Source organism: Thunnus maccoyii, chromosome 13 (assembly GCF_910596095.1).
Source record: "Thunnus maccoyii chromosome 13, fThuMac1.1, whole genome shotgun sequence".
NCBI classification, from domain to species: domain Eukaryota; kingdom Metazoa; phylum Chordata; class Actinopteri; order Scombriformes; family Scombridae; genus Thunnus; species Thunnus maccoyii.
Window position 1 is genome coordinate 18,058,982 of NC_056545.1, and position 18,622 is coordinate 18,077,603.

The 18,622-nt window shown below is 38.9% G+C and overlaps 3 protein-coding genes across 7 annotated transcripts; 2 read left to right on the forward strand and 1 right to left on the reverse strand.

Annotated features, from left to right (window-relative positions):
* The first annotated feature begins 590 nt into the window (after window positions 1-590).
* On the forward strand, window positions 591-6,828 carry smpd1 (sphingomyelin phosphodiesterase 1). Its single transcript, XM_042431137.1, has 9 exons — window positions 591-749; window positions 973-1,242; window positions 2,158-2,478; window positions 2,835-3,115; window positions 3,464-3,637; window positions 3,995-4,166; window positions 4,497-4,573; window positions 5,191-5,336; window positions 5,444-6,828. Exons 2-9 carry the CDS (start codon window positions 1,024-1,026, stop codon window positions 5,860-5,862), a joined length of 1,809 nt encoding a protein of 602 aa, XP_042287071.1. The 5' UTR covers window positions 591-749; window positions 973-1,023; the 3' UTR covers window positions 5,863-6,828.
* A 322-nt stretch (window positions 6,829-7,150) lies between these two features.
* tpte (transmembrane phosphatase with tensin homology) lies at window positions 7,151-14,875 on the reverse strand. Of its 5 annotated transcripts, none has more exons than XM_042431142.1 (19): window positions 14,552-14,875; window positions 13,966-14,058; window positions 13,709-13,789; window positions 13,576-13,623; window positions 13,330-13,491; window positions 12,624-12,743; window positions 11,836-11,935; window positions 11,680-11,743; window positions 11,478-11,542; window positions 11,326-11,386; window positions 11,147-11,228; window positions 10,802-10,890; window positions 10,562-10,623; window positions 9,882-9,962; window positions 9,008-9,113; window positions 8,805-8,902; window positions 8,608-8,703; window positions 8,424-8,494; window positions 7,151-8,291 (listed from the first exon to the last, which is right to left on the reverse strand). In XM_042431142.1, exons 2-19 carry the CDS (start codon window positions 14,010-14,012, stop codon window positions 8,189-8,191), a joined length of 1,536 nt encoding a protein of 511 aa, XP_042287076.1. In that variant the 5' UTR covers window positions 14,013-14,058; window positions 14,552-14,875; the 3' UTR covers window positions 7,151-8,188. The 5 variants fall into 5 exon arrangements, with proteins under 5 accessions (XP_042287076.1, XP_042287077.1, XP_042287074.1 ...); XM_042431143.1 differs by lacking the exon at window positions 14,552-14,875 and adding an exon at window positions 14,414-14,545 and having other exon boundaries at window positions 14,031-14,058; XM_042431140.1 differs by lacking the exon at window positions 14,552-14,875 and adding an exon at window positions 14,414-14,545.
* Window positions 14,876-15,285: 410 nt separating this feature from the next.
* On the forward strand, window positions 15,286-18,611 carry fgl1b (fibrinogen like 1B). Its single transcript, XM_042430584.1, has 9 exons — window positions 15,286-16,133; window positions 16,229-16,327; window positions 16,567-16,813; window positions 17,038-17,197; window positions 17,349-17,446; window positions 17,589-17,677; window positions 17,776-17,901; window positions 18,003-18,067; window positions 18,415-18,611. Exons 1-9 carry the CDS (start codon window positions 15,942-15,944, stop codon window positions 18,593-18,595), a joined length of 1,257 nt encoding a protein of 418 aa, XP_042286518.1. The 5' UTR covers window positions 15,286-15,941; the 3' UTR covers window positions 18,596-18,611.
* Window positions 18,612-18,622: the final 11 nt, after the last annotated feature.

Consider the following 18,622-nt stretch of genomic DNA (forward strand, 5'->3'; position numbering starts at 1 on the left):
AATTTAGCAAACTGTCATCTGATAAAGGCCACAAGGTGGGGCTGAAAGCACTGGAAATTCTCCGGTAAGTGCACTTTGTGCTAAGATTTGGGGTTTTTTTTTTGTTTTTTGTCATACTGTTTTCACAATCAATAATGAACCTTCAAGTTCATTTCACAAATGATGTTGCAGGTTTCTGTTAGGATTAATTCATATTTTGATGTTGGGTAAGACTCAGCTCTGTATTACGGCAAATTACTTATTTGATTGAATTTTTTAAACTTATAAATACATAATAAATATAAGACACTCTATGGGTTATCTTATATATGAGGGGCAACTTGGGGTTGTGCAGGGAATTGAATTTATGGCTTGATAAATTGTTTTTGGACTAGTTATAGACTTTCTGGGTCAACATTAGGGGGCAGTTCCCACTGAAAGTACGGATTGAAAAAAGAAATACAGAAAAGATTTTTTTAAATACAAATATACAGGTCAAAATGAGGTTAATAAGTTTAAACGTGCATTCAATAAGTGATCAATCAGGCGCAAGCTCTACTACTGGGGGGGGGGGGGGGGGGCACGTGATAAGTCAGCTGACTTTCTGTGCCTTTCACAAGTAGGAGCAGCGAGACTCCCATCATAACAAGCAGAGCTCAGCTGACTGACGGGCACACCAGTAGAAGTGCTTGTGCCAGCTTGTTTCGTTACGCTGTGTGAAAGTGGAACCGGGACTTTGAGCCTCTTGCTGAGCTGCCTGTCCTCACCTGGTAAGAAGACGACGAACTTCCTCTCGGCACTTTTTTTTTGGGTGGTGGTAAGGTTGCAAAAGAGTGGCGAGCTAGCTAGTTTGTTAGCAGACTTTCGCATGTACGTTTTGTGTCTGCATGTGTGAATGAGTCATGTATTCTCAAGTGTTATGTTAACCGCCGAGTCTAACCTTTCTTCCTTCCTTTACGCACCTCGTTTTTCTGGTTTTGTGCATGTTCGCAGACGTAGAGGCTGCAGACAAACAGCTCTCGGAGGTCACCAGCTGTCAGAGCAATGAGGCTCCCCGCGCTGCTGCCCTCTTTCGGGCTGACAGCCTGTGCTCTGCTGTTATTGTTGCCCCTGTTTGGGTCCTGTCATCCAGTACAGACCTCAGGGAAACCCAAGCTGGTGTTCCTGGAGGAAATTAGCCCCACAAGGACCGGATTTAACTGGAAAAATGTCACCTGCCCCCTGTGCAAAACCGTCTTCACCATCCTTGATATCGCCCTTTTGGTAATTGTTTTTAAATGTCTCTCTTAAGAGAATTACCTAAATGTGCATTATCTACATATCTAGATTGTATATTACCTTGAATCTCATGTAATTATAGAGAAAGTAAATAACATACAGCATCGAAATAGTAGTTTGACTAACCAAGAAGTGGGAAGTCTTTAACTGTTCACAAGCAGAACAAAAATATCAGAAGTGAGCAAACTAAAAGCCCAGTAACCATTACACTTACCGTCACCAAAATCATTCTGATCGTATACTTTGTTCTAGACTCATTTGCCGGTTTATTACATACACCTAGTTGAAATGAATGCTAGTTAATACAACAGCCCTGCAATAAATTCTGCATTCATGAAAGGATATATTGTTCAACTGTTGTTGCAGCTGTTCAGAGAGTTGTTGATTCAACTTTACGGTCACTCTGGAGGCTGTATTTTTGGTGCTGTTGGATTGTATTATATTATATTATATTGAGATGTGATTCTGCACACTAATGCCTAGTTCTTGTTCTGCCACTTGAAAATGTCTTTTTATATCTCCTTGTGTCACGCCATGTGTAAGGCATGTTTTTGTGCCAAATCAGCTATAAACACATCATATGGTTTCTTTGTTGACCTCAAGTGCTCCTGTTGCCCGATAGTTAAAGATGTGGCCTTAAAAAACATGCCTCATTCATTTTTATTGTTTAAATTCATAGTGCAAGTATGACACTTACAGGCTGCACCCATTTCAAGTGTGACTTATGTATAATGCCAAGTTTCATAATGTGGTCTGGTAAATTGGAATTTTCAAATGATTCAGACCAATTTCAGCTTGACTGCATCTCAGGAAGTTAGAGGTTTTGACATCAGTCACTGAAGTGTAACTTTCAAACCTCCTCTCTGATCATGTTCTGCCTTTTTGTCACTTCTCCTCTAGAGTGACGCAAATGAAGAGCGAGTGGCACGAGCAGTAGGCGAAGCATGCATCCGTCTCCATTTGGCTGATGAGCAGGTGTGTCGTGAAATCACGGAGTTGTTCAGGGATGACTTCATCCGGGCCCTGCAGCAGTCTTTGCTGTGGCCTACTGAAGCATGTGCCATACTGGTGGGCCCTTCCTGTGGCAAATTTGATATCTACGCATCGTGGAACATCACCTTGCCTAAAGTTCCTAAGCCCCCTGTTACACCACCCTCTCCTCCCAAACCTGGTTCTCCACAGAGCAGGGTCCTATTTCTAACTGATATCCACTGGGACCAGGTGAGTGTGTGTCATTTGGGGAAATTATCTAAAGAAATGTTTTAGTGAAATAACCACTCCGTAGCTGGTGCTCGTACACAGTTTGATACTATCCCTCTTTTTATGGATGGGATACCATGCTAGATTTTTTTTTTTTTTTTTTATAGGACCTCAGAGTTTCAGAAAAGTTTTCAGAAATAGGAAGTGGACTGTAAACATTTAAGTGAATTCATATCTCCTGAAAAAGCTTGAAATGACTCATTTTTCCTTTTGAAGAAATGTTGCAAATTTCCTAGGAAATTGGGAAATGACTACCCAGAAAATGATCAGGTCATTTAGGTCAGCCAACCATTAAATATTACTCTCCCCACTGACAGGAGTATGAAACTGGCAGCTCAGCAGACTGTAAAGACCCTCTGTGTTGCCGTAAAGACTCTGGCTCTCCCAGCTGGCGGCGGAGGGAGGCTGGGTATTGGGGAACCTACAGTAAGTGTGACCTGCCGTTACGGACGGTGGAGAACCTCCTGGAAAATGTTGCCAAAGCCGGACCCTGGGATTGGGTCTACTGGACCGGAGACATACCAGCGCACAATGTTTGGTCACAGACCAGGAAACAACAGCTGTCTGAGCTTACAGTCATCTCCAGGCTCATCCACAAGTAATCCTCCTTTTTAGAATTCACTTTAAGTTTTATAGCATTAGATAAACATAATTTTACTCATAACACATTGGGTGTGTTTTCTAGCTATTACTGCAGATAACTTTACCAGTATCACCTTTACCACATGGACAGTTTTTAATAAAACAACTGAAAGATAGCATTGAAATGTCAGACCTGGAACCTGCAGCTAATATTTTCAATGTTTTAGTGCTGGTGTTGGAATTTCAAGATAATGCAGTTGCTCTAAAGGCCTTTGAACTCAGTCAGATGTTTGTCATGTGTAACTTGGAATCGTTTCAAATGGCTGTTGACTCTTTTTTTTCTCTCTTCTGATCTTCTGTCTAGACACCTGGGACCTAATGTGACCGTTTACCCTGCTGTAGGGAACCACGAGAGTACGCCAGTGAACAGCTTCCCACCGCCTTTTATTCATGGCAACAGATCCTCCGCCTGGCTCTATGACAGCATGGCAGAGGAGTGGGCACCATGGTTGCCAGAGCAGGCTTTGAAGACTCTGAGGTTGATCAAATTTACCTTTTTGTATTATATCTTTAATCTAAATTGTAAAATGTATTTTATTGTATTGCATGTTGACCTATTTTGTGCAGGTCAAGAGCCATTACAGATAGACATGTTTGCTGTTGCTACATAAAAGTGAACGTCATGAAAGTAGGAACTGTATCTATGACGCTAGTTCATGCAGTTTCACTTTCATTGTAGTTCACATTCTACTGTTTGTAAACGGATTATTGTTCCCTGGATGGAGAGTTTGGAATTTTGGTGGGGGGCCCCCTGGAGCTGGTTCTGAGTCGGTTATCAGGAAATTTCCTTTCCAATTATTAAGTACTTTTACTGTGTCTCTGTGTGTAATTTCAGATATGGAGGATTTTACACAGTGGAGATTCAGCCTGGTCTGAGGGTTGTCTCACTCAACATGAACTTTTGTGCTCGAGAAAACTTTTGGCTGATGGTGAACTCTACTGATCCTGCTAACCAGCTACAGTGGCTAGTCCATATTCTCCAGGCCAGTGAGGACAAGGGAGAGAAGGTGAGCACAGCAGCACAGACAAAAGATGACATGAACAGAGCAGCATGTGAGAGGGTTCAACATCAGTAATTGAAAAGAGACGGCAGTTTGGTTTCTTAAATTGAAAAGTTGATTCACACTCAGTGTGGTTTTTATGAGGGTAAGGTTCATGTTGTCCTACCTCAGTCATGTGCTTCATGCTACAGGTGGATAATGACTTAATCTTATTTGACCTCCTTTTAGTCACTGGTACTGAGTATGAGATTGCTGATTTTTTCTTTTTTTTTTTTTTTTAAAAAATGTCTATTCGTGTAATAGTCTTCCTCTACGTGGTGTTATTTCCTCTTTTAGGTACATATTATTGGTCACATTCCACCCGGCCTATGTCTTGACAGCTGGAGCTGGAACTACTATCACATTGTCAACAGGTACACTGATGATTTATGTTAAGATTTAGAAAGTCAGCAGCTGTTACAGTGAAGTGAAGACAATTGCAGTAGCACTTCATCATTTGGTGTCACTTTTTTGGAAGGACATGAAGTTCTCTAAACTCTGCTGTGGTTATATTGTGGTTATTGTATGCAGTGTGAATATTTGTGGTAATTGCAGACCATTGGAGGTAATGTGGAACATGCATTTTCCCACAGTAAATGTATAAATTTCACATATCTATTGTAGTTGTATAAATGTCACATATCTATTGCTGCCATCTACTTTAAGTTAAATGCTAGTAATTGGTATCAGTCCAGATTACCAGTAGTCAGGTACTGCTGATATCTGCAGATGACCTTTGGTTGTCTTATTGGCAGCAACACTTGTTTCACTTCCCCTTTATGGCTGGATCGGATGTCTCCTGTTTGCTTTTGTGCATCTGCTTTACTTAATGAATATGCAAGGTGTTTTTTTTGTTGTTTTTTTTTTTTTTTTGCAACCTACCAATTAGAAGAGAGATGAGACGAGACGAGACAAGTTGTAAAGTTGTTCTTTCTTTCTTGTTTTACATTTATTTGTTTTTATTTATTTATTTATTTATTTATTTTTTCAGATATGAAAGTACAATTACAGGGCAGTTTTTTGGCCATACACATCTGGATGAGTTCCAAATGTTCTATGATGAGGCAACCATGACCCGCCCATTGGGAGTAGCATTCATCGCTCCCAGTGTCACCACCTTTGTTAATCTCAACCCAGGTGAGGACAGGAGCTACCTTGGCCATCAGTCCTGATCCTAAGGGAGAAGGACAGTATTGCCTGGAGGTGAAAATTTTAAAAAACTATAACATCTATCCTTTTTCCAGGTTACCGTGTCTACTATGTTGATGGGAATTACAAAGGCAGCTCTCGGCTGGTGCTTGAACATGAAACCTACATCCTCAACCTCACAGAGGTAAACCACAGTACAGGAAGGCCAGGTAACCCTGACCCGAACCCCAAATGGACATTGCTGTACCGTGCCACTGAAGCCTATGGTCTTTCCAGTCTATTCCCTTCTGACTGGGACGGGCTGATGCGGACCTTTATCAGCGACGACCGGCTCTTCCAGAAGTTCTGGTACTTCAGACATAAAGGACATGTCTCAGAGCCCTGCAAGGAGACCTGCAAAACCACAGTGCTCTGCTTTCTGCGAAGTGGGCGATATGATGAGCTAGAGCAGTGTGACCTCCTCAATGGTTTTGGGGGAAACTTGGCCCGGGCTGCTAGAACAACCCTTTGTTGAGTTGAGGAAGTCTGGACTGAATGGTTGGTTGGGTTGGGAAAGCAGTATGACCAAATGAAATTGAGCCTAAGAGTTCTTTTTTGTTTCTTGTTGCTAGTTAGTCATGTAGGATTGTTGTATTTGTTTGATTACAAAGTAAAGTAATTTGACAGCAATTACCATGACAGTTTATGTGAATTTCATACATCTGACAGAGTTTAAATAATTCTCAGATATGCCTTGTATTGACTGATTGTATTTGGCAACAGCCTTGGGTTTGTTAACTGCTGTTTTGCAATGCCAACTGCTAGAAATGTTTCTGAAATGTGTTCTGTTTACTTGAAATGCAAATAATGGCAGGGATATTTGATAGTTTGTTCAAAGTCAGTAATCTGGGCAGCAGATAGTGCAGTCTGCAGGCAGTTCTACTGTACTGTGTGCCTTGTATTGGAAAAAATGTAAAATTGTAAACCTCTCTATCCTTACACAATTCTGCAATTATAAAAGCTGGCTACATGCTGTGCTACTACAGAGAATGGACCTCCATTAAATCCCAGTTTTCATCAAAGGTCAAAGGCTTTGATTCTGGAGTAATGGATCTCAGCTATCATTTCTCAGGTTTGAGCTTAGCTGAGTTGTTATGCAGCATGCAAGACAATTTTAAATAGCACAGTTATGGTCAGTTAGGTCAGTTTGTCAAGTATCTAATTTTAATGCGGAGCTGCCTCAGTCTTTCAAACCTAAAAGAACAGCATTTCCCTTTGAGGTTTACTTCCGTCTGCACTTTAATTCTTTGTTGGGTAGTTCACTTGTAGGTTGAATCGAGAACAGTCTTGATAGACCCGAAGTGTGACAAGCATGGAAAGGTTTTCAGATCTTGGTCTATGTTATTTGTGTTGTTCAAAGAGCGTGACAAGTAATGCAGCTTGTAAAATAAGCAATAATTTGAAGAGATTGTATGAATTGTGAATAAAAGATGAAATCTGATACTTATGTCCTTGTTTTTGTGTTCACTGTGCGGGAAAAATATTTCATACAAATTTTAAGAAGTAATTTATTTTGTGGCAACATATTGGTGACATTTCTCAAAACAAAAGTAAAAGTGATGTGTACTTTTAACTGCTTTTCATATGGTTTATCCATGGTCTAGTCTCTGCAGAGGTTTCTCTGGTAAATATCAAAATTCACATTAACAGATGACCAATGATCCCTTTTAGTGTCAATGTCAAAGTGACCCCTTTCTCAAAGAACTTACAAAAATGGTTACAACTGATGCATGGTACCTCTAAAACTCAAGCTGGAGTTGAACTTGTACTCACATGAGCACTGAGCAAATAGTTTCTTTCTCACATGGCATCCTGTGTTCTGTTAAACTGTGGTTTCTACCTTTTGCCTCACCATTGCCTCATTTTTGTTCCATTCACTAATGACACATGCAATACAGACATCGCAGTAGTTAGACATGGTACATTAAGAGTTTCAAATTGACTTGAGTACTTCAGAGGGGATGACTTCACAATAGCACTGAGGAAAAGTTAAAACACTTCAAATATGGAGTTGTGTCATTAGTGTCAGCCCAACCTTCCTGTGTAATAATTTCATCAGGTGCATTTGTTTTTCAGGTTTTTTTCATTTTATTTTAGGACACCAAAAGGACTCAACTGATTCATTGAAAGAGATTACTTGTTATGAAAGTGACTTTTAACACAATGTATCCTCTTTATCAACTCAAGTTATGTTGTTCTTTGTAAACAAGGTTTACAAAGCAATCTTTTTTTTAAATTAGACTATTCACGTTATCCAAAGAGGATTAATGCCTGTCTACTTTTCTTCTTGGTTGATTTGGGATTTGTTCACATATGAAAAGCTAAATCTACACTGTTATTAAGTGCTGATAAAAAAAAATCCCTTTTTACATTTTTATAAACAAAAGTTCTAGTTCTTTAAAAATACAAAACCTTGATCATCCATGGTCAAAGTAAACCATATCTGTCCTGACCAAAACTTTGTTATGCCTGAGCTGGCTCAATGGGAACTTTTAAAGTCATTACTGGCATTGTTACTACAATATACAAAAAAAGGAAAAGACTTTTTTGCCACAACTCAACAGAGCAGCACTGCAGTCTGCATGATTTGACTCAGTGGTGGTCCCCCCTGCACCCAAGACCATAACATTTGAACAAAAGTAAATTAATGCCTCTATTAGAAATTTTAACATTGTGCTTCCATTCTTTTCTTGAGTTAGTGTTCAATCTACCAATATCTGCCCACAATCCATCATTCACTTAATGTCACATTTTTTATTTGATAAGAAGAACGTCCTCCTCATCCTTCTGAAGGGCTTTTATTAAGGTTCTGAGAAGAACATAGAGACACCAAAGTCCTCCTTGTACAGGTCCCAGGTCTTGGGTTTATGTGGGTTGTCCAGCTCCTCTCTGGGTAGAAACAGTCTGTGGAGAGTTTGGTAGGAATGCAGAGACACCAATAAGTTCATCATTAGCACTAATTGAAAAGCAGAATATGAACAATTTTGAGTTGAAAAGAGTTACAGAAATAATTGCATCAGAGCAACAGAAACATACTTGTTATCGGATATGAAGGAGGTATTGAACCAGAAGTAGAACGGAACATCTTCATATCCTTTTGGAAGACCCTAAGGGGGATGTGTAAAAACAAAAAGGATAAATTGAATCACAGGAGAGCTGCAATCAGGTTAAACACAAGTTTTCCTCACACATGTAGTTTAAAGGTGTTTAAAAAACTCACAGCACTTGATTCAAACATGACCTTCACATCCCCATCAACCACAGGCCCATTCTGAAGGCTGATGACTGCTGCATTACTGCCTACATCAGGAAATACCTAAAAAAAAAAAAATCCCACCAGAAATGTGTTAATCAACAAATGAATCAGTGTGACTTGATGAGTATATGTGCTGAGTGTGTGTGACTTGTGAGACTTACTGTGCAGTTCTCCTGTTTGGCGCACACACACTGAAACACCAGTTCTTTCCTCACAATTATCTTCACCTTGAGATCGCTGCCGTCACCTTTACCCACACCTGGATGAGAGCAAAAAAAAAACAACAAAAAAACAAGCAAACATTACCATGCGCACAAATTTATATGTAGAGGATGAATTTATGTATTGTTTTGCTGAGTTTTACCTGCTATAGAGTGAATGCGGATGCTCTTGATTCTGAGGCTTTGAGGTGGAGGAAGCTGTCTGTTGAATTTAGTCTTCATGACCTCATAGTAGCCCACGTACCTGCTCTATAGTTCACACAGACAACAGAGCTTAGACATCCTCACTCATTATTTCAAGTTTTATGAAGAAATCTCATTCATTTTTCTCCACTGACAATTTATTTAAATCTGAAACTGTCAAGATAACAGACAGTGAAATACTAGAGCCAAAGCTTAAGTATTTCAGTGTATTTTTAATACACATGACAATAAAGCTGAATTTGAATATAATAAAGAGTTCATAGCAAAGGATGCAGGGGGAAAAAACCCTCTATAATCTAACTATACATAAAGTATACACAAATAAATACTATATAAAGTTTATATAGTATATTATGATACTGCTGGGTGATAAAAAATATAGTAATTGTAACTATTGACTTGAAATAATGTTCTTATTCTTAAAGAGAAGGATACACAGAGATATAAAGATATTGACACACAATAACTGTAACTTAATGAACACTCCAACTTGTGTCGTTCGTATGTTAAAGCCACCATGTGTATAATCTATGTGATTTCAGCATTTTTCAAATTAGTTTTTCTTTAGAGGAAAAAGGGAAACCATTGTGGTGGAAACTGTTCTTGTCTACACTACAGTATGTGTTGCTTTCACCCCTTTTATTTTCAGTGTCTTTTTTTAATACTACTGTACCACAGGGAGGCACCGGAAAGAAAATTTCAAATTCTACAGAAAGTGGTTTCAAATATAGTCCTAAAATGGCAACATTTCTAAATAAATACTTCTGTTAAAATATGGTCTTTCTAAGTGTGGCTCAAGTGGCTTGTTCTTACCTGAGAAGGAGTCTCCACTCCCTGAAATTTGGAGCTCCGACTCTTGTCTGTCCTCCTCTCACCAAAATACTCCAGACTGTCCTAGTGTAGAAAAAGAAATTAATGTAAGGAAGTCTTGTTTAAAAAATGTTTTACTGATGCTTGAAAATTAGGACTTAACCCTTACATACTGTTCAAGTCAAATTAGACCTATTTTTACATTTGAGAGCAGTAAAAACACCCCAAACACCATTCCTTTAGTCGGAAATTGAATGATTTTTTCGAAAGTGACCTGGAATATACAAAAATTGAAATATTTCAACTTTTTTTTCCCTGTTTTAAGTAACATAGGACCGTATTAGTGTGATTATGAATGTTTTTTTCTGAACAAACAAATATAAAACCCAAAGAATACACTCTTTGCTCTCTGAAAGTTTCATTAAGGATTCATCACGAATTTATTAATGACCAATAAGATATTTAAGAATAAAAATAGATTTATGGTTCACAAATTTGGTATTGAGTCTAATTATGAGGGGATACTGTGAATAAGAACAGTATTTAAAGGACCAGTGTGTAGGATTTAGTGGCATCTAGCATTGAGGTTGTGGATTGCAACAAACTGAACGCCCTTTACAGTCCGTTCCACTAGACGCCACTAAATTCTACATACTGCACCTTTAAGGGTTAAAGCGCCTTACCTGCGCACTCTCAAATTGGTCACTGTCAATAAGCCAGGTGCACACCATAGTACCTGTGCGTCCTGTGAGACAGAGCAGCAGCATTATCAAACTACATATGACTTTTGTTTCAACAGTGGAGGGTAAACTAAGAGTGAAAGTTACACATTCTCAACAACTGTACACAAAAAAATAGTGTCTTTGTTCAACTCAAATAATTCACAAAATGATAATGAATCATGTAGAGATGTTTGGCATCACCTTTCCCTCCTTTACAGTGAATAGCAATGATGTTTTTGGGATCAGCAGACATCCACTCCCTCACATTTGCTGTGTATTTCAGCATGTCCCTGAGACAGACAGTTAAACACACAATCATAAAGACGTCGAGATGAGCTGACAAAATGCTGTACAACCAGTGATTGTGAGTTAGTGATGACTTATTACTTTATCCTGATTCTGTATAATACCTTACAGAAATCTCTGCGGTCACATGCTGTGGTAACAACTTTTAAGGATACTGTTCACAGGTCAATAATGCCAAACTAATGCATCATTATCATAACTATACTTCAGTATAATATAGCAACAGGAAATGTTACTCACTCCAAGGAAGGAACATTGTGGTCATCGATGAACACCCGTTCAACCTTGTAGTGGAAGAACTGGGGATCGTAGCCTTTCTCACCTGGAAACCGAGAGAGGATATTGACATAGTTTGTGATATTTCTACAGGAAGGAAACAAAGTACATGAAGTACGTGATGATATGAGGTGCCAACTTACTGCACAGGTTGTAAACTTTATAGTGGCCTTCATGTTTAGTGTCTAGGAACCTTGCAACCTCCTGCACAGAGAGAGAATGTGTTATGTTGGAAGACTCATGCATACTGAGATGGATTTTAATGCGTGTAAGCCCAATTCATGTCAAGACTTACCTTGATTGGATTCCTGTAGAAGGACTGCTTCCCAGAGGAGGGGAAAGACATGGCGATGACACGGTCTAGAGAAGCAGGTAAAGATTAAATCATACTGTAGTGTTCCACTTTAAGGGTTTAGCACTCCATTCAATCTACTTTCTAGCGTGCATGTAGTGTTTTTTTGCATTGTGCAGTGTGTTATACAGTATGTTACAGCTACCTGTGACATAGGTAAGGTCAAGGTCAAATCCATCCTTCTGATATCGCCGCTTGTTCTCAGAAACCTGTGAAAAATAACATCAGGAAGTAGTAGACATTAGTAGACAACTACATTAGGTATTCACAGTTTTCTATGCCTTCATGACAATGACCCTACCATCCTCCTGGTGACCTTCTCCAGCTCCTTCTTCTGAGCCGCAAGTCTGAAAACTCTCACCAGGATTATTATTCTCAAGAAACGCAGGAATGTCACCACCCTGGTGAAAAAAAAATATATACACATGAATCAATAAACAAATAGGAAATAATGTTTTTGAGAATTATGTACTCAATATCATTATCATATTATATGGTCGATGGCATTCTATGTGCTGCAGGATGACGCTAGAGTTTTAGGCGATATGGCTGAAAGCAATATTACATCACTGATTAGTATTTTAAATATCACTTAATTCTTAATATGTCTTAAGAACACAAAATGATATGTAATATTTTGGATGTTCAGTGCACTGATTGTTCAGTCTGAGGTTCTGCATCATTACTAGATGAAGAAATCCACTGCAGCTGTAGCATTATTATTTTCTAGACTGTTGCAACACATTTACTATTATTAACATTATTATTTCGCCCATGTATATTATAGCTTTTAAATCTTTTTTATTTTAATACATTTTCATGATTTTTATTTGTCGTGTGCAGTAGTCTCAAATTGTTTTACTGTCTACATTTGTTCTGTCTCCTTACTGGCTTGTCATTCATCTGTGAAGCACTTTGAATTGCACTAACCTGTATGAAAGGTGCCATACAAATAAAGTTTGATTTAGGTTTGATTAATTTATGGTCAACAAAGCTCCCAAAGAAAAGAATGTTTATTCCTAAATTCAAATCCATCTCTAGACTAACATTAGGTGACCTTTAGCAGGGATTGCAGAGGAAAGCACGTACCTGGGGATGAGGCTGGCTCCTGACAGGTCAGTGAAGGCGTAGATCATGTTGATCACCAGTGTGATTACCACAACACAGGCATCTACGATGTTCAGCTTGGATCTGAAGTACACTTTGAACCTAAAAGAAGAAAAGAAGTTAATCATAGCATGAAATGAGCAACATGCTGCTGAGAAAACTGGCCAGATTATGCAACTAATAGTAGTCAGCCTGAAGCTTACTGACTATGGAAAACATTTCTGCAGCAGAGAGTGAAACATAAATGACAGTATCAACTGGTTGGCGTTTATTTAGTGACCATTCACTAGTATTCTGAGTCATTACATTTCCCATGGACTATAGCCTGATACATGCCATACATTTCCTGTCCAGCTTCCTCTTCATAACTTCCTGTTTAACAGCTAATCTAAATTTCACACTTTTTCTGCTGACACAAGATACTGGGAATGTTTGCATCACTCTTTTAAACTTTTCTCCTCACTTTAACAAAGAAGCACAATGATAACTGGAGACATAAGTAAACCACATACAAATAGTGTCAACACGGTGTTAACCAAGAAGCTCTTTAGATTGTGTTGATACTAGTGCACCCCCCCCCCCCCCCAATGTATAAAACAACAAGCACAAAAAGTGTATAAAAGACTGTTTAAGCGCATGACTTTTTAATTATGACAGGGTGTTGCCTGTGTATCGTAAAGGCACTCACCCTTCAACATAGACCCGCAGGAGAACATCAGTGAGAAAGAAGAAGGAGATGGTGAGGGACAGGGCCTCTAACACATCTCCAACGTCCCTGTTCTTGGCTGGCAGGGCAATGTCCACAATCACCAGTATGAAGTCCACGAGGATCAGTATCACTCCAAATATACTGGAGAAAAAAAGACAGATCAGCATCATCAAACACTACTACCAGGCAAGGGCAGAACCATCATTCATCAATTGCTCCACTCACCGAAATGCAAAGGACATAACATAAGGTGTTATCTTCTTCCGGATATTGCTGCAAATGAGGAAAGAAAGTTATGCTTCTGAATGAAGTGTTGTAAGCAAATCTGACCTCTGCAGTTCAAGCTGTGTGAACTTACTGGTACATTGTGTCTGGTTCCGTACTCTCTTCTTTTCCATCATCAATCTCCACTTTGGCATCCTCCATCTTTGCAATGTTTCTAACAGATAGATAGATAACATGAAGATATAAACACATCAACATCTCCGACAAAATCAGACTGCAAAACAACACCAAATGCACATATAAAGCAATTACAGGTAAATCATTAAATGCTGCAGTAAACATTCACATAAAAAATACACACACACAAACAGAGAAAATATATTTCCTCACCCATTTACACCTGAATCCGACCCTGGACTGAAATAGACAGAGGACATGATGTGTGTGTTTCGCACCTCTTGCTTTGTTCAGAACGTGAAGTCTCTAGATTTGAAAGCAACAGAGTGTAAAAAATGTTTAAACTCCTGTTCAGCATGCTGCTCCATGGTTACAATGTTAAAAAAAAACAGAGGCAAGAGGACAAGAACTTTGTGTCTTGTCCTGAAATAGTGGATCAGTCTCACACACACACCCTCTCGCTCTTTAAAAGAAACACACACACACACACACACTTCTAATCAACAGCGCTAATTAACACAGCGCAGCAATCAGTGCTCTTGGTCAGCGGTAAACCGACAAGCAAGAAATGAGCAAACTGTTCGATAAAGTGAAGTATCCAGGATTCATTATCAACTCTAGGAAAAACGAAAAACGACCAGCAAGATTTAATAACACAAACCATCCGATCTTCAGCTCCTCTGGGCCAAAACTATACAGTCCAACCGCAGTCTTCTCCTCTGCTTGTGGTATTTGTTTACTCGTTGAAACCAGATTATCCCCCCCAAAAAAACTAGTTTAACCCGCGCCGCCAGCTCACCGTTAGGACTGTCATTCGTGAAATTATACGACAGTTTGTCTTGTGACTTATTATGAAGACAAAGGAAGGCGGTTCAAAGGTTAACCGGGTGATTTTTTTTCTATCCATCCACACATCGTTTCTGCAAACGTAGCGGTTTCGGACTTCCTGGACTTGAGATAAAAAAAAAAACACGCTCTAGTTTTTCGTCGCTAGTCTTCACCCATCTTTCCTCTTCAGCCCCCTCTCTGTCTCTCTCTCTCTTTCTCACTATAACTGTGTCTGACCCTCCTGTGCAGAGACGTTCAAACCGCAGTATTCGTTGGTAAAAAGTAGGCCAACAGGCTGCTGCTGCTGCTGCTGCTCTCTCACATCTCCCTCCTCTTTGAAACATCTGGTTTTAATTGAATGCACATTCTCAAACACCAAATGTTCCTATATGGTTTATAAAATCTATTCTGCAAAGAGGGCGACAAACACAGTGTGTTTGAGGTTTGATTTTTATTTCTCAATTTGGTACATTTATAAATTGTATTTTTTCAGGTTTTGCCAACATTGGACTTTTTCCTATAAGGAAAGGATGAATTAAAGTTGAAAGAGTTGAGCTCAGGAGGGCAAAACACTGCAAACAACCTATGACTATAACCTATATAACATTATAAACTTCTTACAGTTTGTTTATTTGCATAAATCCAACCTGTTAGTACATGTTGTTACTTCTACTATATATTATTGTACACCTGTATGTAGGTACATGTTCACAAGTAAAGTTTATTATTTGTAGCTCTTCTAATAAACAGGTTTTCAAAGTGGCTAAAAACAGTCATATGTTGGGTAGAAATTTTAAAATACATCAATGTAAAATTGATATAAAATTTAAATATGGAAAATATAGCACAATAAAAAATAGTCAGTACACCAATAAATAATATCAACTGTTTTAGTGCACTTTTTGAATGAGTAACAGTGCAATAACCTAAAGCCAACACTGGTGGGAGCCCTTCTACACTGCATATTGACTTCTAAAAGAAGCATCTGTTAAAATGAATCTGCTGTTCTTGGTGTTGATATCTCTTGTTTCATGTTTCTTGAGTTTGCTGTTATTTTAAATACTCAAAGGCAAAATACTGATATAGTTTTGTATAGTGTTCAGTGTAGTCTAACTTAATGCTGTCCCCTTAAGGATCAAAATTATCTAATTTTAATGAAGGCATTACTAACAAATTATAATGTAACACAAATCAATACTTGAAATGAAAAATGAACCTAAGATTATTTACCCAAACATTATGATGTACAAAAAAAAAGAAAATCCTATCAACAGCACCTCTGGTATGTAAGCAATGGAGTCCTCTTCATACTTTCTGTCCATGAAGAAATTGGCAGCTCTGGGATCAGCTACTCTTTCACAATGATAGAATTCTTGATAAAGGAAAAAACTGACAAACTGGCTGGTGTTCAGCGTTTGGCAAGGTTGGTCGACTCTGGATCCTCTAATGTGGACCATGCAGAACCAGCCCCACCTATAAATAATGCTGACAAATTTTTAGAGGAACAGAACACTGAACCTGGAGAAAACAAGGGGAGGCATCGTGAAATGAAGGTAGAGGTTTTTAAACTATGAAGAATTGTACATTCTCTTGTCCAACTGCCTGTATATTCTTCTAAATACATATTTTGTGTGTTTTATCATTTCAGACTGATATTGCAACAAGGGACTTCTTCCTGAAAGGCATGCTAGCATTCATGTTATTGACTCTGGTGTTCCCAACCATGGATTCGTCTACACAGTTCTCAGTAGGTAATCCTACTCTCTAAGAACTTGAGGATATGTTTCTCTCTTTGTATATTCACATTGAAAAGAGGCACATACCTGTGCAAAAGCCATAAATTACAGGTGGTGCTGTTTTAGAACTGTTATTCCTAGAAAGGCCAATAAGTCATCATAAATAAAAATTTGTTTCATAGATGCCTGCAGAGACAACCCTTGCTCGCTGGATGCTGGTATAATATTAATTTTATTTTCCTCATTTAAGGCGACGGACTCATGTGGGCCAGAGGTTACAGCTCTCAAGCGCAGCATAAGGAAACTGGAAAACAAACTCTTGATCGGGGCTTGGCAAGTTGAGCACTTGCGGACGCACAAATACTTCCGTCCACTACAATCTACCTGGTCTAATACGGATCTTGCTCCAGACACAGATGCTGATGTAAAAAACAACAGCAGTGGGACACTGATTACCCCACTCCCACCAGCAGGCAATTTAATTGTATATGACAAAGGTAAGAAAAGCTCTCATTTTCTCTCACTCTCTCAGTGTCGGGGTGTAAAATTTAAGTTTGGGATGTGCAATCTAAAGAGCCTACAGTACATGAAAGAATTCAGAAAATTATTTAATCTTCAGATTCAGTGAGTTTATAGGTCTTTAATATGCAATGTGAAGTACACTGTATAACAGTAAAGATGACAATTAGCAATCTTTAAAGCTTCAATGTTGTCTTCCTAGACTGTTCTGAGCTGTTTGACAGACTGAGGCCACCCAGCGGTTTCTACCGTATCAGACCCAAATCACACCAGGAGCCATTTTTGGCATATTGTGACATGGGGGATGGAGGAGGATGGACAGTATTTCAGAGACGTCGGCATGGAAAAGTTGACTTCAACAGGTTTGAGAAAGTAGCCCGTGTACACTACACTACTTGGGGAAAGTATAAGTCCTTGCAAAGTCCAGCATCAGATTACAATGTAGATGTTGATACACACCTGTTACACAGCTGTTTCATGTGAGGTAAAAGGTCTGCCCAATTCTCTTTTTAGAGACTGGGTGGACTACAGAGACGGCTTTGGTGACTTCAAACTGTGGAATGATGAGTTTTGGCTGGGAAATGAGAATATGTATTCTCTACTCTCAGAAGGTCAGCAATTAACAAAATCCCCAAATACATAAAACCAGAAATTATAGTATTTTTACATACTATGTGTTTTGGAACAGTCTTGTTTTATCTAAATGTTCTGCCTGGTTTAATTTCTTATTGTCTGTATGTCTTTGTCCTAAAGGTCAGAACCTGGTGAAAATAGACCTAATGGACTGGGATGGACAGAGAAGTTATGCATTTTATGAAAACTTCAGGATCACCGATGAAGCCGTATGATTCATTCAGCAATTTTACAGGACTGTCTTGGTCTATGAAATAACTGTAATCCTCTCAAAACAAACAATAACTTTCTCCAATGCCCACTACAGGATAAGTACCGTCTCCAATATGAGCTGTACAGTGGGAAAGCTGGAGATGCTCTGACAGGTGGTGGAGGGATGGTGGAGCAGTGGTCTGCCTGCCTCAGCGGCATGCAGTTTAGCACCAAGGATCAGGTTAGTCATCTGTCCTTTTTTTTTTTTTTTACCATTCTAAGATGGTGCTTTTATGATATTACTGATGTTATTATACTGATGATGTTGATGATCACTGACAGGACAATGACCGCTACCTTCAGGGCAACTGTGCCGAGGAGAATGAGGCAGGTTGGTGGTTCAACAGGTGAGATCTTTCAAATCAAGCCAAATGTATATTACCATTGCTCTATCTGTGATCTTCCTTTTGTTTGATTACTCCGCAAACATTTCCACTTGACTGTCTTTTCTTAATAAAGTCTGAGTTTGTGTTCTGGGTTGTTTTTTTTTTTGCCTGTTGAACCATGGAAAAAATCAGAATACTGGTCAAGCTAACAACCTAGTTTTTCCGATTTATTACACAAAAATTACTTCCTGTGCACCAGAGAAAATGTAAAAGCTAGATTCGGGTCACTTCAGTTGGTAAAACAAATATTTATATTTTGGAAAATGTTACACATTTCACATTGTGAACTGTAAATTTTCTATCTACAGGTGTCATGCAGCCAACCTAAATGGAAAGTTCTACCGTAGAGGGAAGTACGAGGGCCGACTTGACAATGGTGTGGTGTGGGGGACCTGGAAGGGTCTTTGGTATTCCCTTCGACACACCACCATGAAGGTGCGACCTCTGGTTTTCTTGGATACCGCGGGCAGTGGTGCAGGGGAAATTTAAAAACACCACATTGAATGTAAAGAATAA